This window comes from Ictalurus furcatus, chromosome 22 (assembly GCF_023375685.1).
Source record: "Ictalurus furcatus strain D&B chromosome 22, Billie_1.0, whole genome shotgun sequence".
Taxonomy (NCBI): Eukaryota; Metazoa; Chordata; class Actinopteri; order Siluriformes; family Ictaluridae; genus Ictalurus; species Ictalurus furcatus.
In genome coordinates, this window is record NC_071276.1 from 2,501,329 (window position 1) to 2,520,999 (window position 19,671).

The 19,671-nt window shown below is 43.5% G+C and overlaps 1 protein-coding gene across 11 annotated transcripts in view; it reads right to left on the bottom strand.

Moving 5' to 3' along the window:
• Nucleotides 1–19,671, bottom strand: part of arvcfb (ARVCF delta catenin family member b) — a 133,127-nt gene that overhangs the window by 89,213 nt on the left and 24,243 nt on the right. For 10 of the 11 annotated variants that reach the window (XR_008384353.1, XR_008384354.1, XM_053610461.1 and 7 more), the window contains one exon: nucleotides 2,063–2,147. Coding sequence is in view for 8 of the 11 variants with exons in the window: in XM_053610461.1 (XP_053466436.1) it covers nucleotides 2,063–2,086 (24 nt within the window). In the remaining 3 variants the exon portion in view is untranslated. Of the gene's footprint in view, nucleotides 1–2,062; nucleotides 2,148–19,671 lie in introns of those variants that run through there. The other variant, XM_053610455.1, reaches the window with a different exon arrangement.

Consider the following 19,671-nt stretch of genomic DNA (forward strand, 5'->3'; position numbering starts at 1 on the left):
GTGACTCAGGAGGTTTATTAGATAGAGAAAGAGCAAAACAAACCAAGGACACTTGCTGATAGGGAAAAGCAGAATTCTGGAGGCCTGTCTGAGTGACGCAGCTTACTAAATGAAAAAAAATAATAATAAAACCAAAACAAAACCAAATGGCGCACCATTGGTCTAATCGATTCCCGACTGCTAAGGAATGCAAGGCCAAGCGTGATCTCTGTTATGAAGCTGCGCCTAAAGTGAATCTGGGTAAGAGCGTATATTGATTTCCTCGAGCCGCTGGCCTTTTCTTTTCTCATCACCCAGCTAATCTCATAGAAACACTTAAGACGGTGTTATGGATAAACAATTACTCCTTCAATCTGGACTTGTTTTTCTTCCAAAACAAGGCATAACAATAAAAACAATCGACCGATTCCTCAAGTACTTTTACTAACGATAATTTTGCATTCATTGCGGCGATTCAATAAGCGGCGATTCAATAAGCGGCGACCGGCTCCATCTTGTATATCTCCCAGTCGCCCGATGGCCTGAACTCCTAACGGATCTAATGCTGGCAATGAATGAGACGGCCAATGACTGGTCGAGGCATTTGTTTGCCTCTTATCTGGCGAGCAGACAGTTTTAACACCCATAAGAGCCTCATAAGCAGCCGCGAGGGCCTCTTAAGAACAAGAAGTGCTCTGAATCAGCAACCAATGAGATTGTAGATATAATCAACAGAACTGCAGATGAAACCTGCATTTTAATAGGTTTACACCATGCTCTCACTGACTTCTTGTCACGACACAGATGCGTTCAAAATAACATTTGAAACATCTGATTTTCTTATTATACCACAGCGCTGTTGAATTCTTGATTCTGATTGGTCAGAAGGTATTATTTAAAACTAAAACAGCAGCTTTGAGAGTAATTAGTGTGTTTATTCGAATACCTTATTACTATATTAACAGTTCAGGCTGTTATACAAGAGAAATAAAACACAAAAAGGACGTGCTGTTACTGGAAAAGAATCAGCTTCGTGGTGGTAACAGTAACTCTGCTTCATCACACCTGTAGGAAGTGAATTCTACTGAGAAAGTGATTCAACTCTGAATCGACTCACCTGCAGGAAGCGAACCCTAGGTATTTAAAAAAAAAATAAATAATAAAAAAAAATAGCATTTCGACTCTGAATTCACGCACCTGCATAAAGTAAATGATAGCAAAATAGCATTTTGACTCTGAACTGACTCACCTGCATGAAATTAACTACAGCAAAAAAGCATTTTGACTCTGAATCGACTCACCTGCCTGAAATTAACTATAGTACAAAAAAGCATTTTGACTCTGAATCGACTCACCTGCATAAAGTAAATGATAGCAAAAAAACATTTTGACTCAGAATCGACTCACCTGCCTGAAGTGAACTACAACAAAAAAAGCAGTTTGACTCTGAATCGACTCATCTGCATTAAGTAAACAATGGCAAAAAAAAGCATACTGACTCTGTATCGACTCACCTGCCTGAAGTGAACTACAACAAAAAAAGCAGTTTGACTCTGAATCGACTCACCTGCCTGAAGTGAACTACAACAAAAAAAGCAGTTTGACTCTGAATCGACTCACCTGCCTGAAGTGAACTACAACAAAAAAAGCAGTTTGACTCTGAATCGACTCACCTGGAGAACGTGATCGCGAAATTCTGTTTGTAGTTGCGAGATGCTAAACTAAGCCAAAGGACAGAGAAGTAGCATTGCAGAACAGTAACAGCTCTTGTTGTGCTACAAGAGGAAGAAAACACCCCTGGATGTGCTGTTACTGGAAAATAATTGATTTTATGGCGGTAATATTAACACTACATCTGAAGTATTTTATTCCCTACATAACACACACATATACGCCCACCATTTCATGTCAGAATGTAATATCTTCGGGGACAGTTCTGCATCGCTACACTGATGTTAATTAAATCCCTCAGACCTCCAGGGACTCATCTGCCAAACCTTAACTAATGAAAGTATTGACGTGAATATCGAGGACAAACTGAAACAAAAGGAACGACTGTCCAGAACAGACAAAGCCCACTCACCTCAGTCTGAAGAGAAACGCCCATATAAAAGCTCAGATGATCAATAGAGCATTCTGCACAGAGCCTCTGATCGAACACGACACACCTAAAAAAACACACACACACACAAACAAGGGCAGGTCAGTCAGGCCAATATCATTCATCTCAAGGGAAAAAAATCAGCTATTGTCTTTCCGGCACTAACGAAAACAACGAAATGGAGTGGTGTGGGGTCGCAGCTCTAGTTCACCTCAATTAATCCGACAGGCTTCACGCGCATACTGAACGGTGCTCAGGTTTCAGCTTTTAATCATTACTAAGGGGTGATCAAAACAAGTCCAGGACACAGCTCTGGAAAAGTATTCATCTCATACTTGAAGCATCCTGTGGTAAAGAACGTAGAACGTAAAGAATACGTGACCCTGCGCTGAGGAGACAACCGACCAAAGGTGACATGATGCTTCCACCACCAGGCTTCACTCGGGAGGAGTGTAGAACGTGAGCTCTGACTAAACCCCACACACACAGTGGAGCACAGCAGGCTAATGAACGTGAGCCAGAAGCTTCAGTGTGTGTGTGGCGAGAGCCAAGGCAGGATTAACGTCCTCTTGTCACAGGATTTAATTTAGTCTGTGTTACTTCAGCAGAGACACTTCGCAGCTAAACGTCCACGGAGGCTGTGCCGAGCAGATTGCGGAGGGGCGATAACTCTTCCGCCGTCTTACGAACGCGTCCTCGAGCACGATGTGACCGAGACCTACAGTACAGCACGCACCGCCACTGTAAAGAACGCCCGTGTTGACGTGCGGCGCTGTAACGAAAAGCACGGTGGAATTGAACCCGGTGTCGTTCCTCATCGTGGTCATTAAGCTACAGAAGAGTTAATGGGCTCGGTTAACACGGACCTGCTTTATTCTCCCCGGGAAGTTCGACGTGCTGACCTGACTCAGAACTCATTACTGAATTACGTCCAAACACGAGCCATAAAAACGCTGAAAAGCTTCCCCGCGCTACATACTTCACAGCCAACGTGGCACGCGCTCATTAACTTCCCACCTCTTCTTCCATTTTTTATTTTTATTCTTCTTTGGAACTGTTTTTACGTAAGATTTTGAGAGCTGACCTGAAACCGCATCGGGTTTGACGTTTACAAATCCGTTTTATATACATGTTTATTTCTTTTTGAAAAATGTGTGTACGTATATAATGTACAGATGAACACAAAACAATTAATGTCTGCAATTTTTATTTAATAGGCAATAATACAAAACTACTATTTTCCTAAGCAACTGAAAAAAAAGAGGGCTCTAAAGTCTATTCTTAAAGATAACTTTCACATTACCTTAAAGAAAGAAAGAAAAAAAAGAATGCCATGTCACATGACCAAGAAGTGTTGCTTGTACCTTCATCAAGAGAGGGCTCTCAAAAATTGATACATTTTTTTAATATTAAGGCAAAACTACTTACAGGAAAAAACTGAAACATGAAAAAAGTGAACTTTTTTTTTCTTCGTCACTGAAACGAGTTAGATATATTTTGAGTATTCCGTTAAATAGTGAAACGTCATTGTTGCCATACGGCAGCACCACCACCGTGCGATAACGGAACTGCCGTGTGTGCGTTCGTGAATTGAAACCGGCGTCTCTCTGTCTTTTAATTTATTTATTCATTTTCACATGATTCATTTACATGTGATTCGTTTACATGTGATACATATTTTTTCTGTCTTTTAATTTATTTATTCATTTTCATATGATTCATTTACATGTGATTTCATTTACATGTGATTAATTTTTCTGTCTTAATTTATTTATTCATTTTCATATGATTCATTTACATGTGATTCGTTTACATGTGATTCATTTTTTTGTCTTAATTTATTTATTCATTTTCATATGATTCATTTACATGTGATTCATTTACATGTGCTTCCTATTTTTTCTGTCTTAATTTATTCATTTTCATATGATTCATTTACATGTGATTCATATTTTTTGTCTTTTAATTTATTTATTCATTTTCATATGATTCATTTACGTGTGATTCATTTACATGTGATTCCTATTTTTTCTGTCTTAATTTATTTATTCATTTTCATATGATTCATTTACATGTGCTTCATTTACATGTGATTCATATTTTTTCTGCCTTTTAATTTATTTATTAATTTTTATATGATTCATTTACATGTGATTCGTTTACATGTGATTCATATTTTTGTCTTAATTTATTCATTTTCATATGATTCATTTACATGTGATTCATATTTTTTCTGTCTTAATTTATTTATTAATTTTCACATGATTCATTTACATGTGATTCATATTTTTTGTCTTTCAATTTATTTATTCATTTTCATATGATTCATTTACATGTGATTCATTTACATGTGATTCACATTTTTTCGGTCTTTTAATTTATTAATTCATTTTCATACGATTCATTTACATGCGATTCGTTTTCATGTGATTCATATAGAAACCGGCTTCTCTAATAGAATATTTACATTTTTTTCCACACTCAAAGTAAGTTCGAAGGAATTTTAGACACGTTTGGAATGTTATTTTTTCCAAGCGAAAGAAGGAAGAAATCGAGAGAGATTATTGAAAAGATTCTTCACCCATTACCGTACGTACAAACACTGGATCGAATGTATACGGAGTGAGTAACTTCATCCACGTAGTTTTCAAAACTGTAACGCGTTTCTAGAAGATATCGCTTTAACATGCTTACTCGTAGTCTGGAAAACGCAGACTACGATTAGAGTTGTAATCTCATACATTGTGTGATTTTTGACGCTATATATTATACACACACACACACACACACACACTTTCCACCATTGCACGCTGTTGCCATATGGCAACAATTTAGTTTGGATATTTTTACTAATTCAAGTAATAAAAATCCATAAAAAAATTAAAATTCTGATATAAATGTAATAATTCATGCAGTAGTGCGTTAAGTGTGGGCCAATACTCATAACCCTGATGTTGGTATTAATATAAAAAATTGGTAACAATGACCAACATTTTAATGAAGAAACCTTACAGGACACCGTCGAAAACAAACAGAATCCCACAATTCTCACCCGTTACATTAATGAACGTCTGGCACACGCAACAGAGCGGTGAAGTCAGACATAAAAACGCTGGGTCCTACTGGGAGCGGGGAAAGCGAACAGTCAGCATCGGCGCTCCGTGTACAGAGGCGAGCCGGTGGATTTCACACTCTGGTGCAACAGTGGAGCAATACAGAGCAACGTGGGTTGTGTTCGCGGTTTCCCAGTGCTACGCTGGCTCGGCCAGGCCTGCAGGTGCACAGGAAGCCGTGGTACAATAACGGAACAGTAGTAAGACTAGAAACCGTAACGCTCCGATCAACACGATCACGCCATTAACACAGTGACACGACTCATAAAGCTACCAAAGAGCGGGCGTTAATTTAAAAAAAAAACATGTTTTGCCTTTGAGGCAGCTCACTTTGACACGACAACACCAGACTCTTCCGATTAAGTCTTTCAGTTAGAAGGGGGCCGCTTTTTCCAGTCGAACGGAGGCCAGGTTTCCGCGTGAGCGGAATAATAAAAACACATTATAAAAAATAAAAAAAACACCACTCTCTCGCGCTCTGTTCGAGCTGGTATGAACTCGCAAACCACAGCTTCGGGAAGGAATTCCGAACGTTTCACACTTTTACTGCAGCGATGCATGCGACAGACTTCAATCTTGAGGAATACACTGCCTTGCACGAGCACTCACTCAACACTAAACGTCTCCCACATTTAAAGCGCACCTATTATGGATCTGAAACACGCCTAGTTTTGTTTTAAAGCTCTCATACATTTACATTTACGTGCATCCGAGGTCAAAAAACACACTAACGTGCTCATAATTTAAACCGCACTGTTACCTTTTCCCCCCCAGTGTCACAAACGACTCGTTAAATGATTCGTTCTAAAGGATTCGTTCTAAACTCCTCCTTTCAGAGAGCGTACTCTGCTCTGATTGGTCTACCGCTGTCAACGAGCAGCCGATGAAGACCGGAGGCGGGGCTTTTTGATACAAACCTACGTAGGTTAGTACAGGAAGTCAAGTCTGGAATCACTAACGAGTCGATTCAGCTGTTCAGAATCGGTTCCTTCTTTCGGGAGTCGATAACTCTGTCGTGCGCTTAGATTTCTGAAACGTTACAGACTTTTTACATTCACAAACAGCTCTAACACACACACACACTACATGAAAGGGAATATCTGCTCAATTAAATTATACAAATTATTATATAATTCTAATAAATTATTTTTCCACGACTTGAAATGAACAGATGTGATCCAACTGCGAGTCGGTTAACCGTGTGTTCGTTTAGAAACAGCAGTAAAGTTCAGTCTGTTGATAAAACCGTGATGGGTGCAGGACTGGGAACGCGCCGGGGCTCTGGTCCAAGCATCTGTTTGCTAAACAGAGTGTGAGCTGAAGGATTTCACGTCCTGCTGCAACAGTAGAAAAAAAAAGAAAAAAAAAAAAAAAAAAAAACGTCATTCGGGATCTTTATTCGCTACGCTCCGTGTCCTTCGCATTTTCCCGCTTTCGCTACTCTCGCACACAAAGAGCTTTGTGCAAACGCTCGATAATAGAACTGCGCGTTAACTCCACGGGCGCAGGAATTTCTCCTTCCTCCCCCCCAAAAAAAATAAATAAATACATAAAATCCTCCCTGTTTAAGCGAGAGGCTGCTGAGCGCGGCGATTCGTGTGCTTTAAAGAGCAGAAGACGGAGGTTCACACCTAAAAACAAACCAAGAAGGTCATCTTGATGATGGAATGATGCAAGGACGGCAGTAATGGACTGAGCAGGATCTCGCACGCTATATACTCTAGCTGTGCAGCTCACATACATCCCTCGTTCTCTCTCTCTCTCCCCCCAAGAGTGTGCGCGTTCATATAGCCCCCACTCCCCCCCGCCCAAAACTATTGGAACAGCAAGGCCAGTTAATCTTTACTGATGTGGCTCGTGATGGCAGCAGCGGAGTGAATTCAGGAACGTTCCAGAAACATTTCGTCAGTGTGACGATTTACAGAACGTTGCATACATTGCCGAGTTCCTCCCTCCCCTCCTCTCCCACACGCGTAGACACGCCCGTCACATCTGGACAGAAAACTTCTTCAAATAAATGGGATAAAGCGCAAAAAAGTGATTCACTCTGAGCTGGAGGCGTGGAGGTCAAAATCTTCCCAGCATGCACTGCAGATAGAGCAGACACCTCTGGCCTGCTCACGTACTCGCGCATCAGTGTGTCAGTCTTCTGCTGTGTGGATCTCTTTTTATCCCTCACACACACACACACACACACACACACACACACACACACTCTCAGAACAAAGCTCACTACTCGACTATTATTCATTTGTTAAAACGTGTCCTAAAATATACGCACAGCTCACTTTATACCTAACACATATATAGAGACGAGAACAGGATGCAGAGAAAGACATTTTAAACACACACACACACACACACACACACACACACACACACAGAGAGAGAGAGAGAGAGCGGTGCAACGTGCGAGCGAGATAAACAGACTGAGAGAGACCGTAATAAAGAGCGAGAGAGCCTGTGGTGACAGTTTGCCGAGTGCAGGATTGTCGAAGCTCAGGCTGAGAGACGGGCTGTCAGACGCAGCGCGCAGACGGAGAGACGGCGCCCCAGACGCCACCCGCTTTTGCCCGCACGGCGTCCGGGCGAGCGCCCGGTTCGGATTCAGGTTCAGACAAACGATGGAGAAGCTCGGCTCACCGCGAACGAGCGCGGAATATGAACTAGAAATCCTTAATTGTGCCGTTACCTCGTTATCTTCTCGTCAGCACTGGAGCGCAGCCTGATTGGCTGCTTCCGTCTACTCTTCAAAGATAACGCTTACAATAAGAGCGTTGAAGCTTAAGAAGAAGGAGAAGAAGAACTAGGCGAAGGTATGAGACATCACACGCTCTCGCTTCAGCTGTACAGAGAGACGCAGAGCAGGAATAAACGCACAGGTTATAAATCCTCAGCTTCACTATACATGTGTACACACACACACACACACACACACACACACACACACACACACACACAAAATCACCCAAGACACATTTTTGCCGACCCTACAATTTGTTTTCTAAAGTAAATAATACATCGCCGGGTGTCGTGACTTTACATATAAATGTCATGACTTCATTTGCATACTGAAACACGATTGGCTGCTTTATTTTATGACGCGTCCAGACCCGCCCGTCAAGCTCTCAAACCTAACTTAACGAGATTTCCATCCAGGTCCGTGCGCTTTTGTAATGAAAATGACTCGGCCTTGACTCCAGCTCGTTTACGACCGCTGCGTTTTGCTCCGCCCCCTGCTGTGCAGCACCACCCCCTGTCCCTAAACGCCATCAGCATGGCCGCCGCCTTAACACGAGAAAACGCGAGTACTCGAAAAGGGAAGCGGCACTCGATTATACGACACGAGCAGCACCGGGGTGTTCGGTCTGAGCAGACGGGATGAATAAGAGACGGGGGACGAGTTACGAGACGGTCTTTATTATGATTACAGACGCGGGGGGGGACAAAAAAAAACCTCACGGTAAAATGCTCGCAGCGCGACATCAAGCAGAACACAAAGAGAAATCCTAACGTGTGCTTTTTTTCCTCCAGGTGAGAGTGAGGCAGGCAGACAGGGGGTGGGGGGGAGAGGGAGGGGGGATGTAGACGTAGACGCAGACACAGACACAAAGACAGGAAAAGGTGTGCAGAAACCTCTCAGCAGGAAGCTCCGGCATACAGAGCACCAGAAGGTGTCAGTATTAAAGAGGAGAAACTAGGTATAAATGCACACGGAACCATAAATAAATAAACGCACACAATTAGGTGCAGAGCCGTGAAGTCACCCGGGTGACATTTGGGTTCGAGATCAAAAGATGGGCTTTGATGAGACGAGAGTTTACGACGCCAGCTTTTATTTCCCGGCTCCGTGGGTTCCTTCTTGCAGGGTTTCACCACGGTAAACTCCCGAGCTCATTCTGCTGCCACCATCGTGCGTCACATCATCAGTAGCCGTTAGCGAGCCCCGGCCATGACGCTACCGCCACCGTGTTTCACAGATGAGCTTGGATCATGAGCCTTTGATCTTTGGCCTTTCCATCACTACGCTAGAGGTTCGCCTCGGTTCCAGAACTTTCGAATACAAACTGCGCGGTCGGACACGAGTCGGCGTATAAACACCAGGAAATAAACGCTGAGATTCTAGAACGTGTTTTAAACCTTTTGATCTCAAACCTAAATGTCTTCAGTCTACAGCAGAAACACGTGAACTGGCCTCGCCGTTCCAATAGTTTCGGAGGGAACTGTATCTCTAGATCAGTGCAGCATAATCCTTATCGCAGTAGTGTCACTGTGTCACTGTGGTGTATTGGGTTACGCTTTCTCCCTCACACACACACACACACACACACACACACAGAGCTCACTGCGGCATTCTCATTCAGCTGTGCTGCTTTATCAGCTGCCTCGCTGCACTCATCTCAATCTGCATGTACAGATGGAAGAGGAGTGAAGCCTGATCACTTACACATAACAATTACAACACACAATTATACAGCACAGAGAACAGAGTCGTGTGTGTGTGTGTGTGTGGTGGAGGCATTAATGGTGAGCCCTGGGCGTTAATGTGATACTGTTTATTTATAATGAGACGATGTGTGTGCATGCCAGAATGTGACAACAGCTCTCACTCTCTCTCGCTCGCTCACTCACACTCTCACAGTTATAAACAACGCTGCTGAAACCGCAGAGAATGACTTGTCCATTCTTTAATAAGGCAGATACAACATTAATGAGAGAGAAACAGACAGACAGACAGACAAAGGAGAAAGACAAACAAAGAAAAAAAAAAAAAAAAAGAGTGAAAGAGAGAGAGAGAAAGACAGACTCGTGATTAAGCCTCATGAGCCTCAGTACTGTACCACGCTTCAGCAATACAAACGTGAATATCTGCTATCCCAATAAAGCAACCTTTTAACTGGGACTTGACCGAGTGACAGGCAGACAGATAGAGACAGACAGACAGACAGACAGACAGAGAAAGAGAGAGAGAGACAGACAGAGAAAGACAGAGAAAGAGAGAGAGAGACAGACAGACAGAGAAAGACAGAGAAAGAGAGAGAGTGACAGGCAGACAGAGAAAGACAGAGAAAGACAGAAAGAGAGACAGACAGAGAAAGAAAGAGAGAGAGAGACAGACAGAGAGAATGAGAGAGAGAGACAGACAGAGAGAATGAGAGAGAGAGACAGAGAGAGAATGAGAGAGAGAGAAAGAAAGAGAGACAGACAGAGAGAATGAGAGAGAGAGAGACAGACAGAGAGAATGAGAGAGAGAGACAGACAGAGAGAATGAGAGAGAGACAGACAGAGAGCGCTGTAGCTGTATACACGATATATAAAGGTGAGTAAGTGTAGATATGAAGAGTTCACAGTGACAATATATAAAGGTGAGTAAGTGTAGATATGAAGAGTTCACAGTGATATATAAAGGTGAGTAAGTGTAGATATGAAGAGTTCACAGTGATGTATAAAGGTGAGTAAGTGTAGATATGAAGAGTTCACAGTGATGTATAAAGGTGAGTAAGTGTAGATATGAAGAGTTCACAGTGACAATATATAAAGGTGAGTAAGTGTAGATATGAAGAGTTCACAGTGACGATATATAAAGGTGAGTAAGTGTAGATATGAAGAGTTCACAGTGATGTATAAAGGTGAGTAAGTGTAGATATGAAGAGTTCACAGTGATATATAAAGGTGAGTAAGTGTAGATATGAAGAGTTCACAGTGATATATAAAGGTGAGTAAGTGTAGATATGAAGAGTTCACAGTGATGTATAAAGGTGAGTAAGTGTAGATATGAAGAGTTCACAGTGATATATAAAGGTGAGTAAGTGTAGATATGAAGAGTTCACAGTGATGTATAAAGGTGAGTAAGTGTAGATATGAAGAGTTCACAGTGATGTATAAAGGTGAGTAAGTGTAGATATGAAGAGTTCACAGTGATATATAAAGGTGAGTAAGTGTAGATATGAAGAGTTCACAGTGATATATAAAGGTGAGTAAGTGTAGATATGAAGAGTTCACAGTGATGTATAAAGGTGAGTAAGTGTAGATATGAAGAGTTCACAGTGATGTATAAAGGTGAGTAAGTGTAGATATGAAGAGTTCACAGTGATATATAAAGGTGAGTAAGTGTAGATATGAAGAGTTCACAGTGACGATATATAAAGGTGAGTAAGTGTAGATATGAAGAGTTCACAATGATATATAAAGGTGAGTAAGTGTAGATATGAAGAGTTCACAGTGATATATAAAGGTGAGTAAGTGTAGATATGAAGAGTTCACAGTGACGATATATAAAGGTGAGTAAGTGTAGATATGAAGAGTTCACAGTGATATATAAACACGGTGTGGCTTGGAATCTATTCTCCTTGTCTTACGACACCGCGCTGGACTGAAACAATCACGGTGATCACAAATAACGCTGCAGGTTCGGTCAATACTCGCGCTTCATGTTTTTAACAAACCGCACATAAAGGCCAGACGATTACAACGTCTGAAACATAACCACAGCAGTGACAGTATAATAAAAGCTAAGGCACACGTAGAAGACGACTCGCTGATGTTTAAAAGATGGCGGAGAAGACGCCGAGGTCGTGGCGTGTATATTCTGATATTCAGACTCTGGCTGCACAGAAAAAACCCCTCATATTACAATCATGATCTTGATTCGTTGGTCACTGCAATCCAAGATCAGCGTTCAAACTCATTCACCGCGGCCAATCAGCACGGAGAGTGTATACCACGTGACCACAGGAACTATTATTAACTATTAGTAATAATTAAAGATGTAGTGTGTTAAATATGAGGATTCTCAGTGTATATTGGGCATGTACCCAATTACAGATGCAATCTGTGGCACGGTATTGCATCATATTAACCCAGATAACTTTGTTTCTCAGCGCTTAGTGAAGGTGAGACGGAGGAAGAGAGAGAGGAAGAGAGAGCGCGAGAGAACAGGCACACGAGAGAGAGAGGAAGGAAGGCAGGCTGGTGGACAGAGTTCAGCTGCCCCCTGTGGCTGAAAACACTGCATGTGTTTGCAGTAGTGCCTCTGAATGATCTAAATGTACTAATGCATTGTGTGAACACACACACACACACACACACACACACACACACACACACACACACAGTGGCATGCAGATCTAATTAGGCTGTAAATCCTGCCAGCGCTGCAAAAATCCATCATTGGCGAGGTCACCACGCTCAGTTTCATACACAGATAAACAGACGCACTCTCTATAACCTCACTCTCTACAGTTAATGAGGCCTTGGAAGAAAAATTATTTGTTCCCGTCACACACCCACACACACACACACCACACCACAAACTCTAGCTAAGTGCGTATTTGTGTGTGAGGATACATGTGTGGTTGCTCCTGGTGCCAAATTCAATATCGGCAACAGCGACGTGTGCTTTTGCGTTCTCAGCTCTCTTACACCTCGGCTGCATTTGGCCAACACGCAAACACACACACACGCACACAAACGCCAATAAAGCAAATGAGAAAAAATGAGAAGAGAGAGGGAGAGAGAAGGGAAGGAGGGAGCAGGGAGAGGAGGATGAGAAGTCGAAATTCTCCTGTAACAGATGTGCAGAGCTGGACCAAAAGCCCGGGTGTGCAGAGCTTCGAGCGGAGTGTGTTCTAACAGAAGGCGTGCGCCTTCGACAATCGGACTGATGAGAAAGACGCCTGAAAGACTATAACTTCTCATAATCAGGGATGACGTGTGAAAAAATAAGTACACCCCATGGAAATTGTTGGGGGTTTTTTTTGACATATTTGGACAAGCAAACGTTTGATCCTCTTTGAAACAGTGCCTATTAATAAAGATGATGCACTAACAAATGACACATCAAACTGACATTTTGTAGTAATTTTCACAATTTAAATAAACAAAAACCAAGATCGGTCACATGGAAAAAGTAAGTGCACCCCTACATTTAACACGCCTTCAAATCCATAACATTAGAATCAGGTGTTGAAGATCGGGTGTCGGTGATTAGAACCTGCTTAGGGAGTGCAGGAGGAACCGGTCTTATTCATACCTCTCTCATATCTCGTATCTGGTGTTCCCTTTGAGGTGTGCCAAGATCTAAAGGGTCCAGTAAGGCCTTCAGAAAACAAGGTTGTGGATGCTTAGGAGTCTGGCAAGGGATTTAGAAAGATCTCCAAATTTTTTGAAATACATCGTTCCACTGTAAGGAAAATCATCTACAAATGGTGCAGATTTCAAACGACTGCCAACTCATCCAGGACTGTCCGTCCCAGGAAGTTCAGCCCAAGAGCAGACCGTCTGATGAAAAAGAAGTCTCCAATAACCGCAACATTTCATCACAGGATCTGATAGTAAGTCCTGCAAGTGTTGGGGTCAAAGTGCATGCTCCTACAATCAGAAAGAAATTGCACAGATTTGACCTGCACGTGAGGCGTGGCAGGCCTTTTGGAATAACGTGCTCTGGACAGACGAATCAAAGATGGAGTTGTTTGATCACGGTAACAGCAGACATGTTTGGCGCAGACCAAAGACAGCTTTTCAGGAGAAGCACCTCATACCAACTGTGAAGCACGGTGGTGGAAATGTTATGGTTTGGGGTTACTTCACTGCCTCAGGGACTGGACAGCTTGCATTCATTGATTCAACTATGAATTCTGCATCATATCAAAGAGTGCTCGAAGATAATGTGAGGACGTCTGTCCGAAAGTTGAAGCTGAACCGAAAGTGAACCTTTCAACAGAATAATGATCCTAAGCACACTCGCAACTCCACCAAGGAATAGGTTAGGGTTTCAAAGATGATCAAATGTTTGCTTGTCCAAATATGTCCAAAAAAGGCAACAATTTCAACAGGGTGTACTTATTTTTTCACACGACTGTGAACATGACATTGTTGTCGAACTGGGTGGGAGGGGCATGCCGTCTCTCCCCCTGTCAATCACAGCAGCACCAGCCAATCGTGAGCGTCTGTGGAAGACGGATGACTGCGCTTCGCCCTCACGCGCGCCAGCTCAGCATCGCTCACGAGCCCCGATTCGATCAAATCAACCCGGCTGGGAAACTGATCTTTCAGCAAATTAACTCATTACTGCTCTCCGCTGAACCGTTTAAACTCTTCAAAACCCCAATGACCGAGCAGAAACACATTTCAGCCCACACACCGAGGGTGAAAAGCACAGGAATATCAAACTCCTTGCTCATCAGCGCTGGCTGAGATCCTCAGGGTTTCAGGAAAAGTTCCTCCAGAAACGAGCGTCCCCGAGGACAACCGAGCGAACTGGACGTCTCGAGTCTTTCTCTGGTGCCGTGTGACCGACAGCAGCAGAACGGCGCCAAACCAGGTGATGGATGACCCCGTGGAAGTTCTTATCCAGTAACAGAGGTGTGGAACTGATCCCTCGCGCCCCTACGTTTTATTGTTGCGTCTTTGCAGACATTTTAATCTTCCATTGTACTATAATCGATCCTTCAAATCGATTTTCCTTCTCTCCGTCATCTGCGAGTTACAAGGAGACCAACACCTCTGAAGCTGATTTGTGACGGAGACAGGCCGACAGACGTCGATAAACGTTTGCAGCTTATCAACACATTCGGGCGTTTTATAACCTTTCAGGAGCTATCTGGCGCAAGTGTCTGAATTGTGTACCAAGTGGCGCACCCACTGACATTTATATAGTATACCCTTGACTAAAAGGTTTATTCCTTTGTATATCCCGGCGATCTCGTGCTTTTCGTCACTGCTGGATTTCCACTCCCGGTGTTCCAGTCCAGCGAATAAAACGTCCGGGCTGGAGGTTGGAGAGCTGTGAAAGTGGCACATTTTTGTGTGGCAGAAAGCGTAATCCAAATGAAGCCCGTGCTTCACCTGCTGACTCTTCCATTAACACACACTGCTTCAGACCGGATGAGAGTGTTTTCCTTTTTGAGAAAGGCGATTCCGAAGCCTCAACAAGTTCTGCGCGTGAAGGCGGGAAATAGACACGTCTGGGCCTCGGATGCCGGTCACGAGAAACATGTGCGAGGTTGTTGAGGATTGGATACTGCACTTGTACACACGGTTACAGATACAACATGAGTGTGTGTGTGTGTGTGGGTTAGGTCTTTCGTGCACAGAAAGAAAATAGCTTAACGCCGAAACACAAGCGCTTTCCCCACTCGAGAGACTCCAGCAGACGCAGTGCATCCGTGCCTGTGACGGCAAATGAGCTAACAGGGTTAGAAATGGAGAGGAATCCAGGCTGTGCTGCTTCTCTAATGTTGCATTAAGCCGCGAGTTGCAGAGCTGTTCCATAATCCGAGACGCACAGACTCCGAGCGACTGATGAAACCAAACGGGGAGGACTAAATAAATCATTTATCTGGATGCAGAATCGTTCATTCGCCTGCCAATGACCTGCGAGCGCTTCAAGCGTGGGTACGAACGCGTCTTTCAAAAGGCCGCTCGGTCGAACAGGACGTTAATATGAACGTCTTCTCAAAAATATTCATGCCAAAGCGGAAAGGATCAAACTGCAGGGATTTCAGACGACTTATAACGGTGAAGGAGACAGGTGGCGAACGCTAATGCGCATCACGTCTGAGCGACGTCTTCCGTCGACTGTGAGGAGTGCATGGCAGCTGTCACACGGCATTAGGAGAGGTTCGCTCGCTGGGTGTTGTTAGCGGTGAATAATTCAGACACCCCAAAGGACTCGTTTGATGCGATTCGAGTTATGTGCACGGCGCAAAAGGAGTGACTGGTTTTTTAGGACGCGATAAAAAAAAAATGCAGTTCGAGTTGAAACGCAGTTCAGACGGCAGTTACGGTGGCCTCGATTTGGCAAGCGGAACAACAAGAACAAAAGCACCTTTGGCGACAAAAATAAATAAATAAATCAAGCCTCTGCGAGCTTTGCACACCTGGACTGAGGGCCGTTTCTCCCGTTCTTCCTGTCAGATCTTCTCAAGCTCAATCAGACCGGATATGGAGGGTCTATCAACCGCCATCTCCAGCTCCCTCCAAGGTTCGAGTCTGGGTTTTAGCTGAAGGACATTCAGAGACTTGTCCTGAACTCCAACGTTGTCTGTGTGCTTCAGGTCGTCGTCATGCTGAAAGGTGAACTTTGACCCGAGTCTTAGGTTGAATACAGGCTGGAGCAGGGGCTCCTCATGGACATCTCTGTATTTGGCTCTAATCATTTTCTCAATTGTGACCCGTCACCTCATCCTTGCTGCTGAGAAGCACCCCTATACCATTATGCTTCACCGTAGGATACCAGATCATCTTTCTCCTTGTGCTCCTTTAAGTGCATGACGTATCTTTTACAGACATATAACTGCCACTCTACCATAACGACTAGATTGTTTCTGCACTTGTGTTAGAGCAGCCATTGGGTTCTTGATCACCTTTAAATCCAAATCTATAAACACAGTAAACTGGGCGAAAACTGAAGGCGTCTGAATACTTTCCAGACACACTGTATATTTAAATGCTCTCCGGAGGAAACGCTATCGATTATCCATCGGATATGAGCTGTACGTTTCACTCATGAGCAGAGCTGTGCACCTTTAATGTCATCACTGATGCTCCGGCGGGAACGGCAAAGCTTACTTCATTCTTATTTTATTCTTCAGATAATGCCAGAATTGTGTGATCGCTACAATCTATAAGGCGCCTTGCAAAAAGTATTCAAGCCCATTAGAACTCATCAGAATCATCTGGATTACAAATGCCGGATCGTTCCAGTCAGTATTTTTATTGCAAACTGAAATGCTCTTAAAAGTACTTTTTCCAAAAAAAAAAAAAAAAGTCATAATTCATCATTTATCAGCAGATCTATAAAAAACTAATAAAATAATAATAAAAACAAAAATTTCCTCTTGTATTTTCCCACATCCTTCAATTTTGACAAGAAACCCAGACTCGGAGGATGAAAAGCATCCTCGGAGCGTGACGCCTCCACCACCACCATATTTCACGGTAGGGATGGTGTTAACTAAAGAATGGTCTTTGAAACTTAAACAAATACAGTATCTTGATCTTCACAGGGTTACTCTAATGCTTACATATGGCTCTTCTTGAGCAATGGTTTCATTCTTAAAAAAAAAAAAAAACCCTCTCATAGAGTCCTGAATGACGGGGAGTTCCTGAAACGGTTGTCCGGTGCAGCGTCACTCCACTCGCTGTGGCTTCCCCTCACCAGTCTCCATCTTGTTTTAGTGTTTTGAGTGACGGCCTTGTCTAAGGTAGTACTTGGGTGGGGTGATGCAGCTTCCAGTTCCTCACGATTGTTCCAACAGTGCTTTCTGGGACGTACAACCTCTTAGATATAATTTCACACCCCGTCTCTAGAAGTTATGAAATTCTACTACGCGTAACGTCCTTAGATTGCTCTTTAGCCCTTCCTTCAGACTGACTTCGTCTTCGATGCCGGCTCAACTGAGGTGCTTTCTGCTCAGTAATCGGCAGCGGTTTAAATATTTCACAGGTGAAGGCCAATTATAAAGTCAATTATCTTTCATCTGGAGCTTCCGGACCCTGGGGGTTTGAATACTTTAACTACGCAAGCAGCACTTTTTCCGTTTTTGATTCTTGACGTTGAAAATTCCCTGTAAGAGAACACGAGTCTGCTGACGTGCACGATTTCTCATTCGTTCAAGTTATTCCTGATCATACCACATGAATGCAGTACCTGAATCCGATATGTCAGGTGGCGCTGATTAGTTATCTAGAACAGCAGCTTTGACAGTAGTTCTGGCTGTAAGACAAAATCAATCACTTCTTATTTACTAACAGGGTCTACGGAGGTTTGCAGAAGTCGACTTCTGTCATCTGAAGACAAAACAAAACAAATCTTAATGACGAGAGCGCGACGTTTTCTCAATGTTGACATTTTCCACGCACGCGTGTCTCGGTTTGGCTCTAAACTCTCCACGGCCGTCGAGAACAACCGTCGCGCACAAAAACCTCATTTACGTATCGTTTTATTTCGCTACTTTTCACGTGAAAAGTGATGCACTTATGCAAACACACCCACTTGGTGCCGTTTTGGCGCCCAGATCTGATTCGTCCTCAAATTGCGTGCTCTGTGGAAGTGTTTAGACGGGAGAACAGGACGTTTCACTGTACAAATCTGATGAAGTAGCTTTTGAAGATGATGTCATTTGGAAAGGAAGTGTGCTGGTAAAGGAAGGGCATGAACCAAATGGGCTCTAATTACAGCGTGTCCACTAGATGATGAATACGGAGGAGATATGGACAGCCCTAATGTGGGTTTCGTGTGTCTGAGGATTTATCTTGATTCATCCCGTAATTTGTACGCGAGCTCCAACTGGATGTAAGGCCCATGGAATATGTGTGTGTGTGTTTGTGTGTGTGTGTGTGTGTGTGTGTGTGTGTGGAAGGGCAGCGTGTACAGTTCCAATCCTGCTATAATTAACTCCAGTAACTGGATTAATCCCCCTCTCTTGCTCAGATGCACTCACACGGCGGGTTTGTGACGGATCATCAACTGCAGCCACCGAGGGACAGCGGGACCACCGATGGAATGCAAATCAAATTAAATCCAAATAAGAATAATATGCTTCACAGGCACATGCACGCATAATCCTGGAAAATTCTCTTTCAGCGGAAAAAGTGTCCCTTCCGCAAAAGAGCTTTTCCTCGTCTGCCTGTCCCCGTCGGGGAGGAGAAAAGGGGGTGGGGGGGGGGGGGGGGGGCGGGGGGAGGAGAAAGAGTGTGTAAGAGAGAGAAATGACAGCAGCACAGCAGACTGGTTTCCGAAAGCTACTGGGGATAAATTATCACATATTCTATATTCGCTAATCACCACTTTCCTCTTGATCAAATGACCTCAAAGCAAAAATATCCCCAGGGAAGGTCAGCTGAGGTCTGGGTGGGAAATCCGCCCCCTCATGTGGCTAATTGGATGCCCTTTAAACTTCTCATATCACATCCGGAAACGGACTGGGGAAGCTTAGCGAAGCCATAGGGAAGAGAGGCTGAAGAATCAAGTCTGTGTAGTGAAGAATAACAGATGGTACTGCAGTTTCTGGATTAAGGTAGTAGTAGCACATCCAGATACAGCTGCAGTTTCTGGCTTAAGGTAGTAGTATCAGATCCAGATACAGCTGCAGTTTCTGGATTAAGGTAGTAGTAGCACATCCAGATACAGCTGCAGTTTCTGGCTTAAGGTAGTAGTATCAGATCCAGATACAGCTGCAGTTTCTGGATTAAGGCAGTAGTAGCAGATGCAGATAGAGCTGCAGGTTCTGGATTAAGGTAGTAGTAGCAGATGCAGATAGAGCTGCAGTTTCTGGATTAATGCAGTAGTAGCACATCCAGATACAGCTGCAGTTTCTGGATTAAAGCAGTAGTAGCAGATGCAGATAGAGCTGCAGTTTCTGGATTAATGCAGTAGTAGCAGATGCAGATAGAGCTGCAGTTTCTGGATTAAGAAAGTAGTAGCAGATGCAGATAGAGCTGCAGTTTCTGGATTAAGAAAGTAGGAGCAGATGC